The following is a 22,440-nucleotide window of genomic DNA, read 5'->3' on the forward strand; positions in this document are numbered from 1 at the left end:
GGGGGTACAGAGATCAGACCTCCAGACTGTTGCTAGGGGGTACAGAGATCAGACCTCCAGACTGTTGCTAGGGGGTACAGAGATCAGACCTCCAGACTGTTGCTAGGTGGTACAGAGATCAGACCTCCAGACTGTTGCTAGGGGGTACAGAGAGCAGAGATCAGACCTCCAGACTGTTGCTAGGTGGTACAGAGATCAGACCTCCAGACTGTTGCTAGGGGGTACAGAGAGCAGAGATCAGACCTCCAGACTGTTGCTAGGGGTACAGAGATCAGACCTCCAGACTGTTGCTAGGGGTACAGAGATCAGACCTCCAGACTGTTGCTATTGGGTACAGAGAGCAGAGATCAGACCTCCAGACTGTTGCTAGGGGGTACAGAGATCAGACCTCCAGACTGTTGCTAGGGGGTACAGAGATCAGACCTCCAGACTGTTGCTAGGTGGTACAGAGATCAGACCTCCAGACTGTTGCTAGGGGGTACAGAGATCAGACCTCCAGACTGTTGCTAGGGGGTACAGAGATCAGACCTCCAGACTGTTGCTAGGGGGTACAGAGATCAGACCTCCAGACTGTTGCTAGGGGGTACAGAGATCAGACCTCCAGACTGTTGCTAGGGGGTACAGAGAGCAGACCTCCAGACTGTTGCTAGGGGGTACAGAGATCAGACCTCCAGACTGTTGCTAGGGGGTACAGAGATCAGACCTCCAGACTGTTGCTAGGGGGTACAGAGATCAGACCTCCAGACTGTTGCTAGGGGGTACAGAGATCAGACCTCCAGACTGTTGCTAGGGGGTACAGAGATCAGACCTCCAGACTGTTGCTAGGGGGTACAGAGATCAGACCTCCAGACTGTTGCTAGGTGGTACAGAGATCAGACCTCCAGACTGTTGCTAGGGGGTACAGAGATCAGACCTCCAGACTGTTGCTAGGGGGTACAGAGATCAGACCTCCAGACTGTTGCTAGGGGGTACAGAGATCAGACCTCCAGACTGTTGCTAGGGGGTACAGAGAGCAGAGATCAGACCTCCAGACTGTTGCTAGGGGTACAGAGATCAGACCTCCAGACTGTTGCTAGGGGTACAGAGATCAGACCTCCAGACTGTTGCTAGGGGGTACAGAGATCAGACCTCCAGACTGTTGCTAGGGGGTACAGAGATCAGACCTCCAGACTGTTGCTAGGGGGTACAGAGAGCAGAGATCAGACCTCCAGACTGTTGCTAGGGGGTACAGAGATCAGACCTCCAGACTGTTGCTAGGGGGTACAGAGATCAGACCTCCAGACTGTTGCTAGGTGGTACAGAGATCAGACCTCCAGACTGTTGCTAGGGGGTACAGAGAGCAGAGATCAGACCTCCAGACTGTTGCTAGGGGTACAGAGATCAGACCTCCAGACTGTTGCTAGGGGTACAGAGATCAGACCTCCAGACTGTTGCTATTGGGTACAGAGAGCAGAGATCAGACCTCCAGACTGTTGCTAGGGGGTACAGAGATCAGACCTCCAGACTGTTGCTAGGGGGTACAGAGATCAGACCTCCAGACTGTTGCTAGGTGGTACAGAGATCAGACCTCCAGACTGTTGCTAGGGGGTACAGAGATCAGACCTCCAGACTGTTGCTAGGGGGTACAGAGATCAGACCTCCAGACTGTTGCTAGGGGGTACAGAGATCAGACCTCCAGACTGTTGCTAGGGGGTACAGAGATCAGACCTCCAGACTGTTGCTAGGGGGTACAGAGATCAGACCTCCAGACTGTTGCTAGGGGGTACAGAGATCAGACCTCCAGACTGTTGCTAGGGGGTACAGAGATCAGACCTCCAGACTGTTGCTAGGGGGTACAGAGATCAGACCTCCAGACTGTTGCTAGGGGGTACAGAGATCAGACCTCCAGACTGTTGCTAGGTGGTACAGAGATCAGACCTCCAGACTGTTGCTAGGGGGTACAGAGATCAGACCTCCAGACTGTTGCTAGGGGGTACAGAGATCAGACCTCCAGACTGTTGCTAGGGGGTACAGAGATCAGACCTCCAGACTGTTGCTAGGGGGTACAGAGAGCAGAGATCAGACCTCCAGACTGTTGCTAGGGGTACAGAGATCAGACCTCCAGACTGTTGCTAGGGGTACAGAGATCAGACCTCCAGACTGTTGCTATTGGGTCCAGAGAGCAGAGATCAGACCTCCAGACTGTTGCTAGGGGGTACAGAGATCAGACCTCCAGACTGTTGCTAGGGGGTACAGAGATCAGACCTCCAGACTGTTGCTAGGGGGTACAGAGATCAGACCTCCAGACTGTTGCTAGGTGGTACAGAGATCAGACCTCCAGACTGTTGCTAGGGGGTACAGAGAGCAGAGATCAGACCTCCAGACTGTTGCTAGGTGGTACAGAGATCAGACCTCCAGACTGTTGCTAGGGGGTACAGAGAGCAGAGATCAGACCTCCAGACTGTTGCTAGGGGTACAGAGATCAGACCTCCAGACTGTTGCTAGGGGTACAGAGATCAGACCTCCAGACTGTTGCTATTGGGTACAGAGAGCAGAGATCAGACCTCCAGACTGTTGCTAGGGGGTACAGAGATCAGACCTCCAGACTGTTGCTAGGGGGTACAGAGATCAGACCTCCAGACTGTTGCTAGGTGGTACAGAGATCAGACCTCCAGACTGTTGCTAGGGGGTACAGAGATCAGACCTCCAGACTGTTGCTAGGGGGTACAGAGATCAGACCTCCAGACTGTTGCTAGGGGGTACAGAGATCAGACCTCCAGACTGTTGCTAGGGGGTACAGAGATCAGACCTCCAGACTGTTGCTAGGGGGTACAGAGAGCAGACCTCCAGACTGTTGCTAGGGGGTACAGAGATCAGACCTCCAGACTGTTGCTAGGGGGTACAGAGATCAGACCTCCAGACTGTTGCTAGGGGGTACAGAGATCAGACCTCCAGACTGTTGCTAGGGGGTACAGAGATCAGACCTCCAGACTGTTGCTAGGGGGTACAGAGATCAGACCTCCAGACTGTTGCTAGGGGGTACAGAGATCAGACCTCCAGACTGTTGCTAGGTGGTACAGAGATCAGACCTCCAGACTGTTGCTAGGGGGTACAGAGATCAGACCTCCAGACTGTTGCTAGGGGGTACAGAGATCAGACCTCCAGACTGTTGCTAGGGGGTACAGAGATCAGACCTCCAGACTGTTGCTAGGGGGTACAGAGAGCAGAGATCAGACCTCCAGACTGTTGCTAGGGGTACAGAGATCAGACCTCCAGACTGTTGCTAGGGGTACAGAGATCAGACCTCCAGACTGTTGCTATTGGGTCCAGAGAGCAGAGATCAGACCTCCAGACTGTTGCTAGGGGGTACAGAGATCAGACCTCCAGACTGTTGCTAGGGGGTACAGAGATCAGACCTCCAGACTGTTGCTAGGGGGTACAGAGATCAGACCTCCAGACTGTTGCTAGGTGGTACAGAGATCAGACCTCCAGACTGTTGCTAGGGGGTACAGAGAGCAGAGATCAGACCTCCAGACTGTTGCTAGGTGGTACAGAGATCAGACCTCCAGACTGTTGCTAGGGGGTACAGAGAGCAGAGATCAGACCTCCAGACTGTTGCTAGGGGTACAGAGATCAGACCTCCAGACTGTTGCTAGGGGTACAGAGATCAGACCTCCAGACTGTTGCTATTGGGTACAGAGAGCAGAGATCAGACCTCCAGACTGTTGCTAGGGGGTACAGAGATCAGACCTCCAGACTGTTGCTAGGGGGTACAGAGATCAGACCTCCAGACTGTTGCTAGGTGGTACAGAGATCAGACCTCCAGACTGTTGCTAGGGGGTACAGAGATCAGACCTCCAGACTGTTGCTAGGGGGTACAGAGATCAGACCTCCAGACTGTTGCTAGGGGGTACAGAGATCAGACCTCCAGACTGTTGCTAGGGGGTACAGAGATCAGACCTCCAGACTGTTGCTAGGGGGTACAGAGATCAGACCTCCAGACTGTTGCTAGGGGGTACAGAGAGCAGAGATCAGACCTCCAGACTGTTGCTAGGGGTACAGAGATCAGACCTCCAGACTGTTGCTAGGGGGTACAGAGATCAGACCTCCAGACTGTTGCTAGGGGGTACAGAGAGCAGAGATCAGACCTCCAGACTGTTGCTAGGGGTACAGAGATCAGACCTCCAGACTGTTGCTAGGGGTACAGAGATCAGACCTCCAGACTGTTGCTATTGGGTACAGAGATCAGACCTCCAGACTGTTGCTAGGGGGTACAGAGATCAGACCTCCAGACTGTTGCTAGGGGGTACAGAGATCAGACCTCCAGACTGTTGCTAGGGGGTACAGAGATCAGACCTCCAGACTGTTGCTAGGGGGTACAGAGATCAGACCTCCAGACTGTTGCTAGGGGGTACAGAGATCAGACCTCCAGACTGTTGCTAGGGGGTACAGAGATCAGACCTCCAGACTGTTGCTAGGGGGTACAGAGGGGGCTGGGGGGCTGTAGTGGGGGTTAGCGTAGCTGTAACTAACCAGGCCAGGCCTGGGCGGATGTAGTGGGGGTTAGCGTAGCTGTAACTAACCAGGCCAGGCCTGGGCGGATGTAGTGGGGGTTAGCGTAGCTGTAACTAACCAGGCCAGGCCTGGAGGGGGGGGGGGGGGGGGGGGCTGACTGTGTCTGTGGTTCCTCTCATACTGCAGGGGACTGTGACTGTGTCTGTGGTTCCTCTCATACTGCAGGGGACTGTGTCTGTGGTTCCCCTCATACTGCAGGGGACTGTGTCTGTGGTTCTTCTCATACTGCAGGGGACTGTGTCTGTGGTTCCTCTCATACTGCAGGGGACTGTGTCTGTGGTTCCTCTCATACTGCAGGGGACTGTGTCTGTGGTTCCTCTCATACTGCAGGGGACTGTGTCTGTGGTTCCTCTCATACTGCAGGGGACTGTGTCTGTGGTTCCTCTCATACTGCAGGGGACTGTGTCTGTGTCTGTGGTTCCTCTCATACTGCAGGGGACTGTGTCTGTGGTTCCTCTCATACTGCAGGGGACTGTGTCTGTGTCTGTGGTTCCTCTCATACTGCAGGGGACTGTGTCTGTGGTTCATCTCATACTGCAGGGGACTGGATATTTCTGTGTCCAGAATGTCCTCCTGTTCCCTATATAGTGATATATAGATATATAGATATATATAACAGTTCTTTTGACCAGAGGAGTACAATACAAGGCACTATACACTGAGGGACGACCAGGATGTTCTCTGTTTAGTGAGTCCTCCAGATCAGAGGCAGCAGGGATGACCAGGGGAGTACAATACAAGGCACTATACACTGAGGGACGACCAGGATGTTCTCTGTTTAGTGAGTCCTCCAGATCAGAGGCAGTAGGGATGACCAGGGGAGTACAATACAAGGCACTATACACTGAGCATACAAAGCGTATCAGGAACACTTTCCTAATATTTAGTTGCCGTTTTCACGTCAAAACAAGGAGCTGTTGTACTAATGAATGAATTAAAGTTGTTATTGTAATTGGTGTTATTGTAGCCTCCCTGTGTGGAATATGAACAAGTCCTTCTCTGTATGTGAAAGTACCATCGTCTCTGTAAAGTGGTCTGGGGCTGTATGGCACAGGAAGGTTGCTGGTTCAAGCTGCGGTGTGGATCCCCCTGCATCACTTCTGAGTGTGATGTTCAGGTCAGTATGGTGTCATGGCTCAGTGAGCCCTGAACAGCTCGTCTGGAGCCTGATACTGAAGCCAAGGCATACTCTACACACACACACACACACAGTCTCAGAATAACACACCACACAGTCTCATAATAACACACCACACACTCTCATAATAACACACACACACTCTCATAATAACACACACACACCACACAGTCTCATAATAACACACCACACAGTCCCATAATAACACACACACACACACACACACACACACACACACACACACACACACACACACACACACACACACACACACACACACACACACACACACACACACACACACACACACACACACACACACACACACACACACACACACACACACACACACACACACACACACACACACACACACACACACACACACACACACACTCTCAGAATAACACACCACCACAGTCTCATAATAACACACCACCACAGTCTCATAATAACACACCACCACAGTCTCATAATAACACACCACCACAGTCTCATAATAACACACCACCACAGTCTCATAATAACACACCACCACAGTCTCAGAATAACACACCACCACAGTCTCATAATAACACACCACCACAGTCTCATAATAACACACCACCACAGTCTCATAATAACACACCACCACAGTCTCAGAATAACACACCACCACAGTCTCATAATAACACACCACCACAGTCTCATAATAACACACCACCACAGTCTCATAATAACACACCACCACAGTCTCATAATAACACACCACCACAGTCTCATAATAACACACCACACAGTCTCATAATAACAATAATTATAAATCATTTCAAATTCCTTATGTTAAGCAAAGCAAATGGCCACGTTTTTTAAATGTATTTACTGATAGCCAGGGTGACGCTCCAACTCAGACATCATTTACAAACGAAGCATCTGTTTAGTGAGTCCTCCAGATCAGAGACAGTAGGGATGACCAGGGATGTTCTCTGTTTAGTGAGTCCACCAGATCAGAGGCAGAGGGACGACCAGGATGTTCTATGTTTAGTGAGTCCTCCAGATCAGAGACAGTAGGGATGACCAGGGATGTTCTCTGTTTAGTGAGTCCACCAGATCAGAGGCAGTAGGGATGACCAGGGATGTTCTATGTTTAGTGAGTCCTCCAGATCAGAGGCAGTAGGGATGACCAGGGATGTTCTCTGTTTAGTGAGTCCACCAGATCAGAGGCAGTAGGGACGACCAGGGATGTTCTCTGTTTAGTGAGTCCGCCAGATCAGAGGCAGTAGGGATGACCAGGGATGTTCTCTGTTTAGTGAGTCCTCCAGATAAGAGACAGTAGGGACGACCAGGGATGTTCTCTTGATAAGTGTGTGAATTAGACCATTTTCCTGTCCTGCTAAGCATTCAAAATGTAACAAATGGTTTCGGTTGTCAGGGAAAATGTAAGGAGTAAAAAGTACATCATTTTCTTCAGGAATGTAGTGAAGTAAAAGTTGTCAAAAATATAAATAGTAAAGTACAGATACCCCCCAAAAAACTACTTAAGTAGTACTTTAAAGTATTTTTACTTAAGTACTTTACATCACTGCCTGTATGTCTGTGTGTGTGTTAGTCTGTGAGCAAGTCTACATGTCTGTGTGTGTGTGTGCGTTAATCTGTGAGCAAGCCTGCATGTCTGGATGTGTGTGTGTGTGTTAGTCTGTGAGCAAGCCTGCATGTCTGTGTGTGTGTTAGTCTGTGAGCAAACCTGCATGTCTGTGTGTGTGTGTGTGTTAGTCTGTGAGCAAGCCTGCATGTCTGGATGTGTGTGTGTTAGTCTGTGAGCAAACCTGCATGTCTGTGTGTGTGTGTGTGTTAGTCTGTGAGCAAGCCTGCATGTCTGTGTGTGTGTGCGTTAATCTGTGAGCAAGCCTGCATGTCTGTGTGTGTGTGCGTTAATCTGTGAGCAAGCCTGCATTTCTGGGTGTTTTACTACAGAGGTTTCTCATTTCCAAATGTCCTGTATCTTCCTCTAACATGAAGCTGATAGCCTGTATCACGTTTCAGGAGAAGACCCAGATGCAGACAGTGACGAAGTAACAAAAGTTTATTACTAGAACAGGGGGCAGGCAAAATAGACAGGTCAAGGGCAGGCAGAGGTCAACTATCCAGGGTGGTGTGACAAGGTACAGAACAGCAGGCAGGCTCAGGGTCAGGGCAGGCAGAGTTCAACTATCCAGGGTGGTGTGACAAGGTACAGAACAGTAGGCAGGCTCAGGGTCAGAGCAGGCAGAGGTCAACTATCCAGGGTGGTGTGACAAGGTACAGAACAGCAGGCAGGCTCAGGGTCAGAGCAGGCAGAGGTCAACTATCCAGGGTGGTGTGACAAGGTACAGAACAGCAGGCCGGCTCAGGGTCAGGGCAGGCAGAGGTCAACTATCCAGGGTGGTGTGACAAGGTACAGAACAGCAGGCAGGCTCAGGGTCAGAGCAGGCAGAGGTCAACTATCCAGGGTGGTGTGACAAGGTACAGAACAGCAGGCAGGCTCAGGGTCAGGGCAGGCAGGGTGGTCAAAACCGTGAAAACCAGAAAACAGGGCCTAGAAACAGACAGGAGCAAGGGTGGAAACGCTGGTAGACTTGAGTGTGACAGCCTGTCCATTTCCAGATGTCTTGTATCTATGTGGGTAAAATAAAGCGTGAATTAAAAGTAGAATCTCGGAGCGTCGTGGCAGCATTAGGTGCAAAAACTCTACTGACCCAGTTGCGGCCCGCTTTTTGGAAGCAAACCACTCGATTGTGTCTCTACGTTATATCGGCATCGAACACGTCGCCCTCCCTAGGAGAGGGGGTGACCTCGATAATTTATTGTTAAAACGAGAGGCTGCCTGGATCTTTATAGAAAATTATCTTTCATTTGTGTTTTATTGGAAATGTTATTAGCTTGATGCCACTGATACCACATGTGATCTTCCATCAGCGGAGATAATTAGGGATACTTAAGAGATGCTTATTCCCAACAGCCTTGTGTGTGTGCGTGTCCGGTGTGTGTGTGTGCGTGTTTGGTGTGTGTGTGTGTGTGTGTGTGTGTGTGTGTGTGTGTGTGTGTGTGTGTGTGTGTGTGTGTGTGTGTGTGTGTGTGTGTGTGTGTGTGTGTGTGTGTGTGTGTGTGTTTGGTGTGTGTGTATGTGTGTGTCTGTCTGTCTGTCTGTCTGTCTGTCTGTCTGTCTGTCTGTCTGTCTGTCTGTCTGTCTGTCTGTCTGTCTGTCTGTCTGTCTGTCTGTCTGTCTGTCTGTCTGTCTGTCTGTCTGTCTGTCTGTCTGTCTGTCTGTCAGTTGTGTTATTCGGTGGAAACAACATGTTCTCTGAGGGACTTAAAGATCTCTGAGGAACTTAAAGATCTCTGAGGGACTTAAAGATCTCTGAGGAACTTAAAGATCTCTGAGGGACTTAAAGATCTCTTAGAGACTGAAATTGATATTGACAGACACTGTTGGCATGACCTTACCAGAATCCAATTGTTAACCATTAAAACAAGTTTTCAATTATGCTAAAAAGTTATTGTTTTCCTATGATCCTGAAATAAATGGAGGGGACTGAATCAAGTCCAGGATAAAACTCACATGAACTATTTAAATGCCAGAAGGTTCAAGTTGTAATGGGGAAATTAGTTAATTCTTTACAGTGACTTATAAACGGTGGAGACTAAGTCAAGCATATAGCTTTCATTAACTCGCCTATTTATGTCTAAGGTTACAGTTCAAAATTGTGAATTGTTAAATGACTTGGATGTGAAGTGTTGCATTTCAAGAGAAGCAACAGTGACCTACCAGTTAAAGGAAGCAGTCTAACGGGGTGTTAATATAGTGTTGGGATCACATCTTCGCTCCAGGAAGGACATGTGGCATTCCTCTACGGTGACTGGAAGGCTTAGCCTAATTTATTAACGAGAGTGGCGTGTGTGTGTGTTTGGGCGTGTGCGTACGTACGTGTGTCCAATGTGCGCGTCCCAGTCAAAATGATTGTGGTGTCCATTCATGTCTGGCTGCATCCTTTGTTTTTTTAACAGGAAAAGAGAAAAACGCTTTTTTTCTCTCTCCTCTATTTCACCCTGCACATCCTCCTCACCGGGTTCTGGTGACAGAGTCACGGTTTCCCGGTTCCACAGCAAGCGCACCTGAGTTTGTCCCATTCAACTCACAGAGTTTTACTTTCCTCCTTTTCCTTTCTCTCCTCTCTCTCTCTCTCTCTCTCTCTCTCTCTCTCTCTCTCTCTCTCTCTCTCTGCACTCATCAACACCTCAAACACGCGAAGTTTTGTAGTAAAATAAGAATCGGTTAAAATTTGCAGGACTGGAGAATCGGAAATGAAGAGAGATTTGACGTGTTTCTGTCGGATTTGGGTTGGGATCGTTGCTGCTTCAGGTAAGTGGAGAAAGACGCTTTGTTTTATGATCAGAAAGTTTATGAATAACGCACTCAGCAGTTAACAGCGGCAACAGGCACAGTTGGGGAGGGTAGTGCGGTGTGGGGATTCTGATAGCATCTTTATCGCGTGTTGATCAGAGTTTTGTAACAGATGTTGAATAGGATAATAACAATCAATTATTTTTAACAAGAGTATCTATTTTTCCTGTTAGTTTAAATTAGCTAAAAAGGTCTAAAGAAATCTTCACCAACTCAGCCGGCCGACTTGTCTGACATTAACTGACATTACAGTCTGATATGACAGAGGTTTGATAAGTTAAAAATCATCTTAAAGATACAGATTGAGTTATAAAGTAGATGTGGTCATTTCCTAAGGCTGCAGTATGTTCTATTATTCGTTGCCTGTTGAAAAGCGCAGAGAAAATTCATTGTGGAATATAGCCGAACTCTAAAACTACGGGTACATCTGAATATGAGACTGTCATGCTTCAGCTATCGACCTAACTCAGGGTTTTTCTTATTCATTGTTTTTTTTTTTAACAATCGCTTTTAAAAGTACGATTGCTTACTTGTGAATGAATGGGAAAACAGCGTTGGCTCTGGACCACAATGTGATGGTCCGTGGAGAAAGATACATTCATTAGATACAGGACGGTTTAGTGTCATTATAAAACGCACCGTCACTAGGGGGAGTCTTAGGGTGCGTCCAAATGAAACCCTATTACCTTTCATAGTGCACTACTTCTGACCAGAACTCTATGGGCCCTGGTCTAATGGTCAAGGTAGTGCACTATATAGGGAATAGGGTTTTAGTTTGGGAGGCAGCCCTAGAGTACCAACATACAAGCCACAAGATAAATAGGGGGTTAGGGTCTGAGGAACCCTCAGCCTGGTTAGGGTCTGAGTAACCCATCAGCCTGGTTAGGGTCTGAGGAACCCTCAGCCTGGTTAGGGTCTGAGTAACCCCTCAGCCTGGTTAGGGTCTGAGTAACCCCTCAGCCTGGTTAGGGTCTGAGGAACCCCTCAGCCTGGTTAGGGTCTGAGTAACCCCTCAGCCTGGTTAGGGTCTGAGTAACCCCTCAGCCTGCTTAGGGTCTGAGGAACCCTCAGGCTGGTTAGGGTCTGAGTAACCCCTCAGCCTGGTTAGGGTCTGAGTAACCCCTCAGCCTGGTTAGGGTCTGAGTAACCCCTCAGCCTGGTTAGGGTCTGAGGAACCCTCAGCCTGGTTACCAGTAGTAGGTTTCATTAAATGAACTGACTGGATGGATGCATGTTATCCTGTTTTACATCTAAAAAATATATACCCATATTTATATGTATTTACATTGTAAATGTGTCTGTAAGTCTGTCTCTGTTAACCTGTGTTAAATGTGTCTGTAAGTCTGTCTCTGTTAACCTGTGTTAAATGTGTCTGTAAGTCTGTCTCTGTTAACCTGTGTTAAATGTGTCTGTAAGTCTGTCTCTGTTAACCTGTGTTAAATGTGTCTGTAAGTCTGTCTCTGTTAACCTGTGTTAAATGTGTCTGTAAGTCTGTCTCTGTTAACCTGTGTTAAATGTGTCTGTAAGTCTGTCTCTGTTAACCTGTGTTAAATGTGTCTGTAAGTCTGTCTCTGTTAACCTGTGTTAAATGCAGTATTGCTTGGTGTTGAACAGCTGCTCATTTGGGCTCCCGAGTGGCGCAGCGGTCTAAGGCACTGCATCTCAGTGCTAGAGGCCTCACTACACACTCCCTGGTTTGAATCCAGGCTGTATCACAACCGGCCGTGATTGTGAGTTCCCATAGGGTGGCGCGCAATTGGCCCAGCGTCGTCCGGGTTTTCTGGCGGGTGTAGTCCGTTAATTGTAATTAAGAATTTGTTCTTAACTGACTTGCCTAGTTAAATAAATGTTACATTTAAATAATAATAATAATAATAATATATATAATAAAGGTCAGAGAGAATAGCTGGTGAACATACAGGTTGGAGTCTTGAACGTTATTCGTGTTTGTCTGATTGCTGTTGAATATGGTTTCTGTGTGTCTATGTAGCAGGTATCAGCCCGTGTTATATGAAGATGTGTCTGTAGCTCAACAAGCAGTGGGAAAGTTATTCCTCTTTGATTGCTGTTGAACGGCTGTTCATGAAGACCAGAGAGAATTTTCTCAACATCCTGGGTATAATTTCAATAGTCTATCACTCTTCTCCTAATGTGGCTCTAGTTGATTCGAGTTGGAGGTCCGTGTGTGTTAGTTCCCTAGCTGGGTGATTCTCATGAAAACAGTTTTAAAAATGTCTGTGGCAAATTGAGTAACAAATCCATGATGCATCTGCAAAAAAAAATCTGCTATAATTCTGAAGAGTAAGAAGTCTAGGTTTTTGAGAAAGTGTCGTTTTATAAATACATTTTTCCATTTTCACCGCAAATTTCTCATGACCGAAATGCGTCCCGGTTAAATTCTCGAGTCAGTTTATTTTAAATGTAGTAGTCCATAGATGAGATCAAGTTAATTTATTCGCTAATATGCCTTCAGAATGAGGTTCTTATTCTTCAACACCCCCTATACCCCACACCCCAACACCCCCTATACCCCTATATCTCATTACTGAAACGGCTAAAGAGCTCAAATTGGGAAAAGTCTGATCAAATGTTATAATAATTGTATAATTTCATTTGAAATATTAGTATTATTAGTGTTCAGGCGTTTTCATTAGGGCAGCAATGTTAACATTTGTTTTGTTCATAACTTTTTGGGACTTTGAAAAACTGTTACGGTAATGAGAATGTTTTTGAAGATATTGTTAAAAAGCGTAATATCTGACCAGGAAACATAATAAAAATTATGAAATAGATAAGTACAGATCTTAATAATGTCAGTGACTCAAGAACACATTTCGTGATAAATGACACTTAATAATTGTTTTTAGTGTGGAATCATAATTGATTCGCTGTTGAAAAGTCCGTATTAGCCCGCGTTCTACGTAAATGTTCCCGTAGCTCAACATACAGGTCGTAGTTCAGTGTACTCTGTCTGAACGTTATTCGTCATTGATTGGTGTTGAACCGCTGTTCATTAAAGATGGAGTCTGCAGTGGGGACAAACAGCGCCACTGTTGGCGCCCACCGCATTTGTTTTTGTTTTGTTGGCGAATGGAGGTGAGCACCGTCCAGCAGCGACGTAAAAAAAACAAAATGGCAGTACATATTATGATGTCAGAGAGGGGGAAAACGGTGTTTGTTTTTGTTGCAGTAACTTCTTTGTTGTTGTAATATCCCAAACGGACGTGGCAGTTTCACCATTATGGATTCCAGTTTGAAGGCCAGAGATATCTGGTGTTAAGCCTGTGTTATATGAACATGTGGCCCGTATAGCTGAATATGCAAGTTTTCGATGTACGCTGTGTGTGAAAGTTATTCATCATTGATTGGTGTTGAAAAGATGTTTAATAATGAAGACCAGAGATAATGTACGCTGTGTGTGAAAGTTATTCATCATTGTTTGGTGTTGAAAAGATGTTTAATAATGAAGACCAGAGATAATAGCTCAACATGCAACAGGTTTCATGTTTACTCATTACTTCACACCGCAGACCTTGATTATCTTTTCATATCATCGCTGTTTGATGATAACCTCTTATCTCCAAAACAGGAAATTGGAAAAAATTGCCATATTTTTTTTAACCATGAATTCTCAGACTGACACCTGCATGTTCAGCTAGGGGCTAACATACAGACAGGGGCTATAATAAATACACAGACCTCCAATTGAATCAAGTAGAGCCATATTACAGCAGGATGATGTGCTTATTATGCTGTAATATGGCCCTGGTAGTTGACCCAAATAGAGGCCCGTGTGTCTATTAGTTAGCTCTGAGCTGAACACACAGGACTCTGAGATGTATTCTTCTTCTTATCATTGATTGCTGTTGAACAGGTCAGTGTTAGCCTGAGTTATAGTCGAACCGGTCGGTAGGGGTTGATTGAAGCTCAATGTTAAATTCAAATCCCTACCATCGTATCTCAGCCAACATTCTAGTCATTTAGCAGCCTCTCTTATCCAGAGTGACTTACAGGAGCCATTAGGGTTAAGTACCTTGCTCAAGGGAACATCAACATATTTTTTTACCTTGTCAGCTCGGGGATTCGAAACAGCGACCTTTCGGTTACTGGCCCAACGCTCTTAACCGCTAGGCTACCTGCCGGCCCGCTAGGCTACCTGCTCTTAACCGCTAGGCTACCTGCTGGCCCGCTAGGCTACCTGCTCTTAACCGCTAGGCTACCTGCCGGCCCGCTAGGCTACCTGCTCTTAACCGCTAGGCTACCTGCCGGCCCGCTAGGCTACCTGCTCTTAACCGCTAGGCTACCTGCCGGCCCGCTAGGCTACCTGCTCTTAACCGCTAGGCTACCTGCCGGCCCGCTAGGCTACCTGCTCTTAACCGCTAGGCTACCTGCCGGCCCGCTAGGCTACCTGCTCTTAACCGCTAGGCTACCTGCCGGCCCGCTAGGCTACATCCCGCCTCTCGTCATGAGCCGTCTGGCCGTTACCGAGAACCACATCCCAGATTTTTAAGAGGGTTGTTAGTATTATGAAAAAATATAATGTCTTGCCCTGACCTATCCCCGACCTAGCTCCGACCTATCCCCGACCTAGCCCATACCTAGCCCCGACCTAGCCCCAACCTAGCCCATACCTAGCCCCGACCTAGCCCAGACCTAGCCCCAACCTAGCCCCAACCTATCCCCGACCTAGCCCAGACATAGCCCAGACCTAGCCCCGACCTAACCCAGACATAGCCCAGACCTAGCCCCGACCTAGTCCAGACCTAGCCCCAACCTAGACCAGAACCTAGCTCAATATCTAGGAGTCGGATAAAAGCAAGACCACAGCTTCCATACAGTGACCATTAGACTTGCCATCTTTCCAACTGAATAAGTTTGTATTGGCAACAATTTTGATTAAATGTAACATTTATCGCTCTCATGTGCCAATAGAGAACCAACCCGGGATGGGAGACCAGAAGCTGCTGGAAGTGGTGTTGGAGGGCCAGTAGGAGGCACCCTTTCCTCTGGTCTAAAAAAAGGTGCCGTCTTTCGGATGGGATGTTAAACGGGTGTCCTGACTCTCTGTGGTCGCTAAAGATCCCATGGGAGTAGTGGTGTTAACTTCCCAATCTGGCCCTCATACCATCATGGCCACCTAATCATTCCCAGCTTCCAATTGGCTCATTCATCCCTCTAAATATTCCTTTGCCGAACAGACAGTCAAAAAATAGTTTTACGGTATCTCTCCTATATTTAGGAGATATAAGAAAGCTCAGGAAATGTAAACATGTTTTGGACACATACACAATATATACAAAAGTATGTGGACACCCCTTCAAATTAGTGGATTCGGCTATTTCAGCCACACCCGTTGCTGACAGGTGTATAAAATCGAGCACACAGCCATGCAATCTCCAGAGACAAACATTGGCAGTAGAATGGCCTTACTGAAGAGCTCAGTGACTTTCAACGTGGCACCGTCATAGGATGCCACCTTTCCAACAAGTCAGTTTGTCAAATTTCTGCCCTGCTAGAGCTTCCCTGGTCAACTGTAAGTGTTGTTATTGTGATGTGGAAACGTCTAGGAGAAACAACGGCTCAGCTGCAAAGTGGTAGGCCACACAAGCTCACAGAACGGGAGCGCAGAGTGCTGAAGTGAGTAGCGCGTAAAAATTGTCTGTCCTCGGTTACAACACTCACTACCGAGTTCCAAACTGCCTCTGGAAGCAACGTCAGCACAAAAACTGTTCCTCGGGAGCTTCATAAAATGGGTTTCCATGGCCGAGCAGCCGCACACAAGCCTAAGATCACCATTCACAATGCAAAGCGTTGGGTGGAGTGGTGTAAAACTCGTTGCCATTGGACACTGGAGCAGTGGAAACACGTTCTCTGGAGTGATGAATCACGCTTCACCATCTGGCAGTCCGACGGACAAATCTGGGTTTGGCGGATGCCAGGAGAACACTACCTGCCTCAATGCATAGTGCCAACGGTAACGTTTGGAGGTGGAGGAGGAATAATGGTCTGGGGCTGTTTTTCATGGTTCGGGCCCCTTAGTTCCAGTGAAGGGAAATCTTAACGCTACAGAATACAATGACATTCTAGACAAATCTGTCCTTCCAACTCTGTTGCAACAGTTTGGGGAAGGCCCTTTCCTGTTTCAGCATGACAATGCCCCCGTGCACAAAGCGAGGTTCATACAGAAATGTTTTTTTTTCGAGATCGGTGTGGAGGAACCTGACCTCAACCCGAATGAACACCTTTGGGATGAATTGGAACGCAGACTGCGAGCCAGGCCTAATCGCCTAACATCAGTGCCCGACCTCACTCGTGCTCTTGTGGCTGAAGGGAAGCAAGTCCCTGCAGCAATGTTCCAACATCTAGTGGAAAGCCTTCCCAGAAGAGTGGAGGCTGTTATAGCAGCAATGTTCCAACATCTAGTGGAAAGCCTTCCCAGAAGAGTGGAGGCTGTTATAGCAGCAATGTTCCAACATCTAGTGGAAAGCCTTCCCAGAAGAGTGGAGGCTGTTATAGCAGCAATGTTCCAACATCTAGTGGAAAGCCTTCCCAGAAGAGTGGAGGCTGTTATAGCGGCAAAGGGGGGGGGGACCAACTCCATATTAAAGCCCATGATTTTGTAATGAGATGTTGAATGAGCAGATGTCCACATACTTTTGGTCATGTAGAGTATTCAACACCTCTTTTTGTTGGCACTACTTACATACATTGTTTTAACTGTCTGAAGGTAACCCATAGTGTGATCATATTAGTTAGTTAGGCCAAAACATTCAGACACCACAGACGTTTTCGTGAGAAGACCGATTTCCACAGATGCGGAAGGCCGACAGGATGTGATGGATGCTAAAAAAAAAGATATCTCTGCAATATGTATGTTTTTGGGCGATCTGACCAAATTCACCAAGAAATGCGAGTTATAGATCTGTCATTCTCATTGAAAGCCAGTCTAAGAAGCGGTAGATCTGTTCTATGTGTTATAGATCTGTCATTCTCATTGAAAGCCAGTCTAATAAGCGGTAGATCTGTTCTATGTGTTATGGATCTGTCATTCTCATTGAAAGCCAGTCTAAGAAGCGGTAGATCTGTTCTATGTGTTATACATCTGTCATTCTCATTGAAAGCCAGTCTAAGAAGCGGTATATCTGTTCTATGTGTTATAGATCTGTCATTCTCATTGAAAGCCAGTCTAAGAAGTGGTAGATCTGTTCTATGTGTTATAGATCTGTCATTCTCATTGAAAGCCAGTCTAAGAAGCGGTAGATCTGTTCTATGTGTTATAGATCTGTCATCCTCATTGAAAGCCAGTCTAAGAAGCGGTAGATCTGTTCTATGTGTTATAGATCTGTCATTCTCATTGAAAGCCAGTCTAAGAAGCGGTAGATCTGTTCCGTGTGTTATAGATCTGTCATTCTCATTGAAAGCAAGTCTAAGAAGCGGTAGATCTGTTCTATGTGTTATAGATCTGTCATTCTCATTGAAAGCCAGTCTAAGAAGCGGTAGATCTGTTCTATGTGTTATAGATCTGTCATTCTCATTGAAAGCCAGTCTAAGAAGCGGTAGATCTGTTCTATATGTTATAGATCTGTCATTCTCATTGAAAGCCAGTCTAAGAAGCAGTAGATCTGTTCTACAGTGGGGAGAACAAGTATTTGATACACTGCCGATTTTGCAGGTTTTCCTACTTACAAAGCATGTAGAGGTCTGTAATTTTTATCATAGGTACACTTCAACTGTGAGAGACGGAATCTAAAACAAAAATCCAGAAAATCACATTGTATGATTTTTAAATAATTAATTTGCATTTTATTGCATGACATAAGTATTTGATCACCTACCAACCAGTAAGAATTCCGGCTCTCACAGACCTGTTAGTTTTTCTTTAAGAAGCCCTCCTGTTCTCCACTCATTACCTGTATTAACTGCACCTGTTTGAACTCGTTACCTGTATAAAAGACACCTGTCCACACACAATCAAACAGATTCCAACCTCTCCACAATGGCCAAGACCAGAGAGCTGTGTAAGGACATCAGGGATAAAATTGTAGACCTGCACAAGGCTGGGATGGGCTACAGGACAATAGGCAAGCAGCTTGGTGAGAAGGAAACAACTGTTGGCGCAATTATTAGAAAATGGAAGAAGTTCAAGATGACGGTCAATCACCCTCGGTCTGGGGCTCCATGCAAGATTTCACCTCGTGGGGCATCAATGATCATGAGGAAGGTGAGGGATCAGCCCAGAACTACACGGCAGGACCTGGTCAATGACCTGAAGAGAGCTGGGACCACAGTCTCAAAGAAAACCATTAGTAACACACTACGCCGTCATGGATGAAAATCCTGCAGCGCACGCAAGGTCCCCCTGCTCAAGCCAGCGCATGTCCAGGCCCGTCTGAAGTTTGCCAATGACCATCTGGATGATCCAGAGGAGGAATGGGAGAAGGTCATGTGGTCTGATGAGACAAAAATAGAGCTTTTTGGTCTAACTCCACTCGCCGTGTTTGGAGGAAGAAGAAGTATGAGTACAACCCCAAGAACACCATCCCAACCGTGAAGCATGGAGGTGGAAACATCATTCTTTGGGGATGCTTTTCTGCAAAGGGGACAGGACGACTGCACCGTATTGAGGGAAGGATGGATGGGGCCATGTATCGCGAGATCTTGGCCAACAACCTCCTTCCCTCAGTAAGAGCATTGAAGATGGGTCGTGGCTGGGTCTTCCAGCATGACAACGACACGAAGCACACAGCCATGGCAACTAAGGAGTGGCTCCGTAAGAAGCATCTCAAGGTCCTGGAGTGGCCTAGCCAGTCTCCAGACCTGAACCCAATAGAAAATCTTTGGAGGGAGCTGAAAGTCCGTATTGCCCAGCGACAGCCCCGAAACCTGAAGGATCTGGAGAAGATCTGTAGGGAGGAGTGGGCCAAAATCCCTGCTGCAGTGTGTGCAAACCTAGTCAAGAACTATAGGAAACGTATGATCTCTGTAATTGCAAACAAAGGTTTCTGTACCAAATATTAAGTTCTGCTTTTCTGATGTATCAAATACTTATGTCATGCAATAAAATGCAAATTAATTACTTAAAAATCATACAATGTGATTTTCTGGATTTTTGTTTTAGATTCCGTCTCTCATAGTTGAAGTGTACCTATGATAAAAATGACAGACCTCTACATGCTTTGTAAGTAGGAAAACCTGCAAAATCGGCAGTGTATCAAATACTTGTTCTCCCCACTGTATGTGTTATAGATCTGTCATTCTCATTGAAAGCCAGTCTAAGAAGCAGTAGATCTGTTCTATGTGTTATAGATCTGTCATTCTCATTGAAAGCCAGTCTAAGAAGCAGTAGATCTGTTCTATGTGCTCTGTTTCTAGGCTCCCCGTTCTTAAGTGTCGTTTTTCCAGCTTTTTCTTTAGGTTTTGTTCACCAGCTTAAAACAGCTGAAAATACAATATTTTTGTTTATGGAAAAGATATTTCACAGCGGTTTCGATGGTACAATGATTCTCTACACTATACTTGCTTGTTTTGTGAAAAACTGAAATTAGGTGAACTATTAGAATTTTAACAACCAGGAAATGGGGGAGCAATTTCTGCATAGTACACTGACGTATTTTGATAAGGATTTTTTTTTTTTTTTTTTGTTTAAAAAAAAATGTTACTTAGATTGACGGACGGGTGCTTCAATAGACTCTTAAAGCTGAACGTAAAAGCAGCCGTTGATATTCACCCCCCTCCCCTTTTTAAAGGGAGAATCTATATACAGTGGGGAGAACAAGTATTTGATACACTGCCGATTTTGCAGGTTTTCCTACTTACAAAGCATGTAGAGGTCTGTAATTTTTTATCATAGGTACACTTCAACTGTGAGAGACGGAATCTAAAACAAAAATCCAGAAAATCACATTGTATGATTTTTAAGTAATTAATTTGCATTTTATTGCATGACATAAGTATTTGATACATCAGAAAAGCAGAACTTCATATTTGGTACAGAAACCTTGGTTTGCAATTACAGAGATCATACGTTTCCTGTAGTTCTTGACTAGGTTTGCACACACTGCAGCAGGGATTTTGGCCCACTCCTCCCTACAGATCTTCTCCAGATCCTTCAGGTTTCGGGACTGTCTCTGGGCAATACGGACGTTCAGCTCCCTCCAAAGATTTTCTATTGGGTTCAGGTCTGGAGACTGGCTAGGCCACTCCAGGACCTTGAGATGCTTCTTACGGAGCCACTCCTTAGTTGCCATGGCTGTGTGCTTCGTGTCGTTGTCATGCTGGAAGACCCAGCCACGACCCATCTTCAATGCTCTTACTGAGGGAAGGAGGTTGTTGGCCAAGATCTCGCGATACATGGCCCCATCCATCCTCCCCTCAATACGGTGCAGTCGTCCTGTCCCCTTTGCAGAAAAGCATCCCCAGAGAATGATGTTTCTACCTCCATGCTTCACGGTTGGGATGGTGTTCTTGGGGTTGTACTCATCCTTCTTCTTCCTCCAAACAGGGCGAGTGGAGTTAGACCAAAAAGCTCTATTTTTGTCTCATCAGACCACATGATCTTCTCCCATTCCTCCTCTGGATCATCCAGATGGTCATTGGCAAACTTCAGACGGGCCTGGACATGCGCTGGCTTGAGCAGGGGGACCTTGCATGCGCTGCAGGATTTGAATCCATGACGGCGTAGTGTGTTACTAATGGTTTTCTTTGAGACTGTGGTCCCAGCTCTCTTCAGGTCATTGACCAGGTCCTGCCGTGTAGTTCTGGGCTGATCCCTCACCTTCCTCATGATCATTGATGCCCCACGAGGTGAGATCTTGCATGGAGCCCCAGACCGAGGGTGATTGACTGTCATCTTCAACTTCTTCCATTTTCTAATAATTGCGCCAACAGTTGTTGCCTTCTCACCAAACTGCTTGCCTATTGTCCTGTAGCCCATCCCAGCCTTGTGCAGGTCTACAATTTTACCCCTGATGTCCTTACACAGCTCTCTGGTCTTGGCCATTGTGGAGAGGTTGGAGTCTGTTTGATTGAGTGTGTGGACAGGTGTCTTTTATACAGGTAACGAGTTCAAACAGGTGCAGTTAATACAGGTAATGAGTGGAGAACAGGAGGGCTTCTTAAAGAAAAACTAACAGGTCTGTGAGAGCCGGAATTCTTACTGGTTGGTAGGTGATCAAATACTTATGTCATGCAATAAAATGCAAATTAATTACTTAAAAATCATACAATGTGATTTTCTGGATTTTTGTTTTAGATTCCGTCTCTCACAGTTGAAGTGTACCTATGATAAAAATTACAGACCTCTACATGCTTTGTAAGTAGGAAAACCTGCAAAATCAGCAGTGTATCAAATACTTGTTCTCCCCACTGTACATGCAAATGGCCATGTCTGTGAAGTCATAGCCAGGGCCTGGTTAACCCAGCGATGGAACAGAGTGCACTCAGAAAGAATTCATTATCCTTACTTTTTAACACATTTTGTTATGTTACAGCCTTATTCTAAAATGGATTAAATGATCTTTTTCCCTCATCAATCTATACACAATACCCCATAATGACAAAGCGAAAACAGGTTTTTAGAATTTTTTTGCAAATGTATTAAAAATATAAAACAGAAATATCTTATTTAAATAAGTATTCAGACACATTGCTATGAGACTCGAAATTGAGCTCAGGTGCATCCTGTTTCTATTGATCATCCTTGAGATGTTTCTACAACTTGATTGGAGTCCACCTGGGGTAAATTCAATTGATTGGACATGATTTGGAAAGGCACACACCTGTCTATATAAGATCCCACAAATGACAGTGCATATCAGAGCTAAAACCAAGCCATGAGGTTGAAGGAATTGTCCGTAGAGCTCTGAGACAGGATTGTGTCAAAGCACAGGTCTGGGGAAGGGTACCAAAACATGTCTGCAGCATTTTAAGGTCCCCAAGAACACAGTGTTCTCCATCATTCTTAAATGGAAGAAGATTGGAACCACCAAGACTCTTCCTAGAGCTGGCTGCCTGGCCAAACTGAGCCATTGGGGGAGAAGGGCCTTGGTTAGGGAGATGACCAAGAACCCAATGGTCACTCTGACAGAGCTCCAGAGTGACTAAATCTCCACATAGTTTGAAGTACAATACCTACATAGCTTCTGTAGTAGGTCAAAGCTGTGAGCTGGAAAACCTTGTTTGAGCATGGGTGGAGTAGGCATTGTGGTGCTGTACAACCTTGGTAGAGCATGGGTGGAGTAGGCATTGTGGTGGTGTAAAACCTTGGTAGGGCATGGGTGGAGTAGGCATTGTGGTGCTGTAAAACCTTGGTAGAGCATGGGTGGAATAG

At 46.3% G+C, this 22,440-nt stretch overlaps 1 protein-coding gene across 1 annotated transcript in view; it reads left to right on the top strand.

The window, feature by feature from the left end:
- Window positions 1–9,760: 9,760 nt before the first annotated feature.
- The window catches only part of LOC139574843 (vascular endothelial growth factor receptor 3-like), a 250,707-nt gene continuing 238,027 nt past the window's right edge, over window positions 9,761–22,440 (top strand). Inside the window, exon 1 of the mRNA XM_071399794.1 lies at window positions 9,761–10,070. Coding sequence (XP_071255895.1) covers window positions 10,013–10,070 — 58 coding nt within the window. The 5' untranslated portion in view covers window positions 9,761–10,012. The remainder of the gene's footprint in view (window positions 10,071–22,440) is intronic.

This window comes from Salvelinus alpinus, chromosome 4 (assembly GCF_045679555.1).
Source record: "Salvelinus alpinus chromosome 4, SLU_Salpinus.1, whole genome shotgun sequence".
Lineage (NCBI taxonomy): Eukaryota > Metazoa > Chordata > Actinopteri > Salmoniformes > Salmonidae > Salvelinus > Salvelinus alpinus.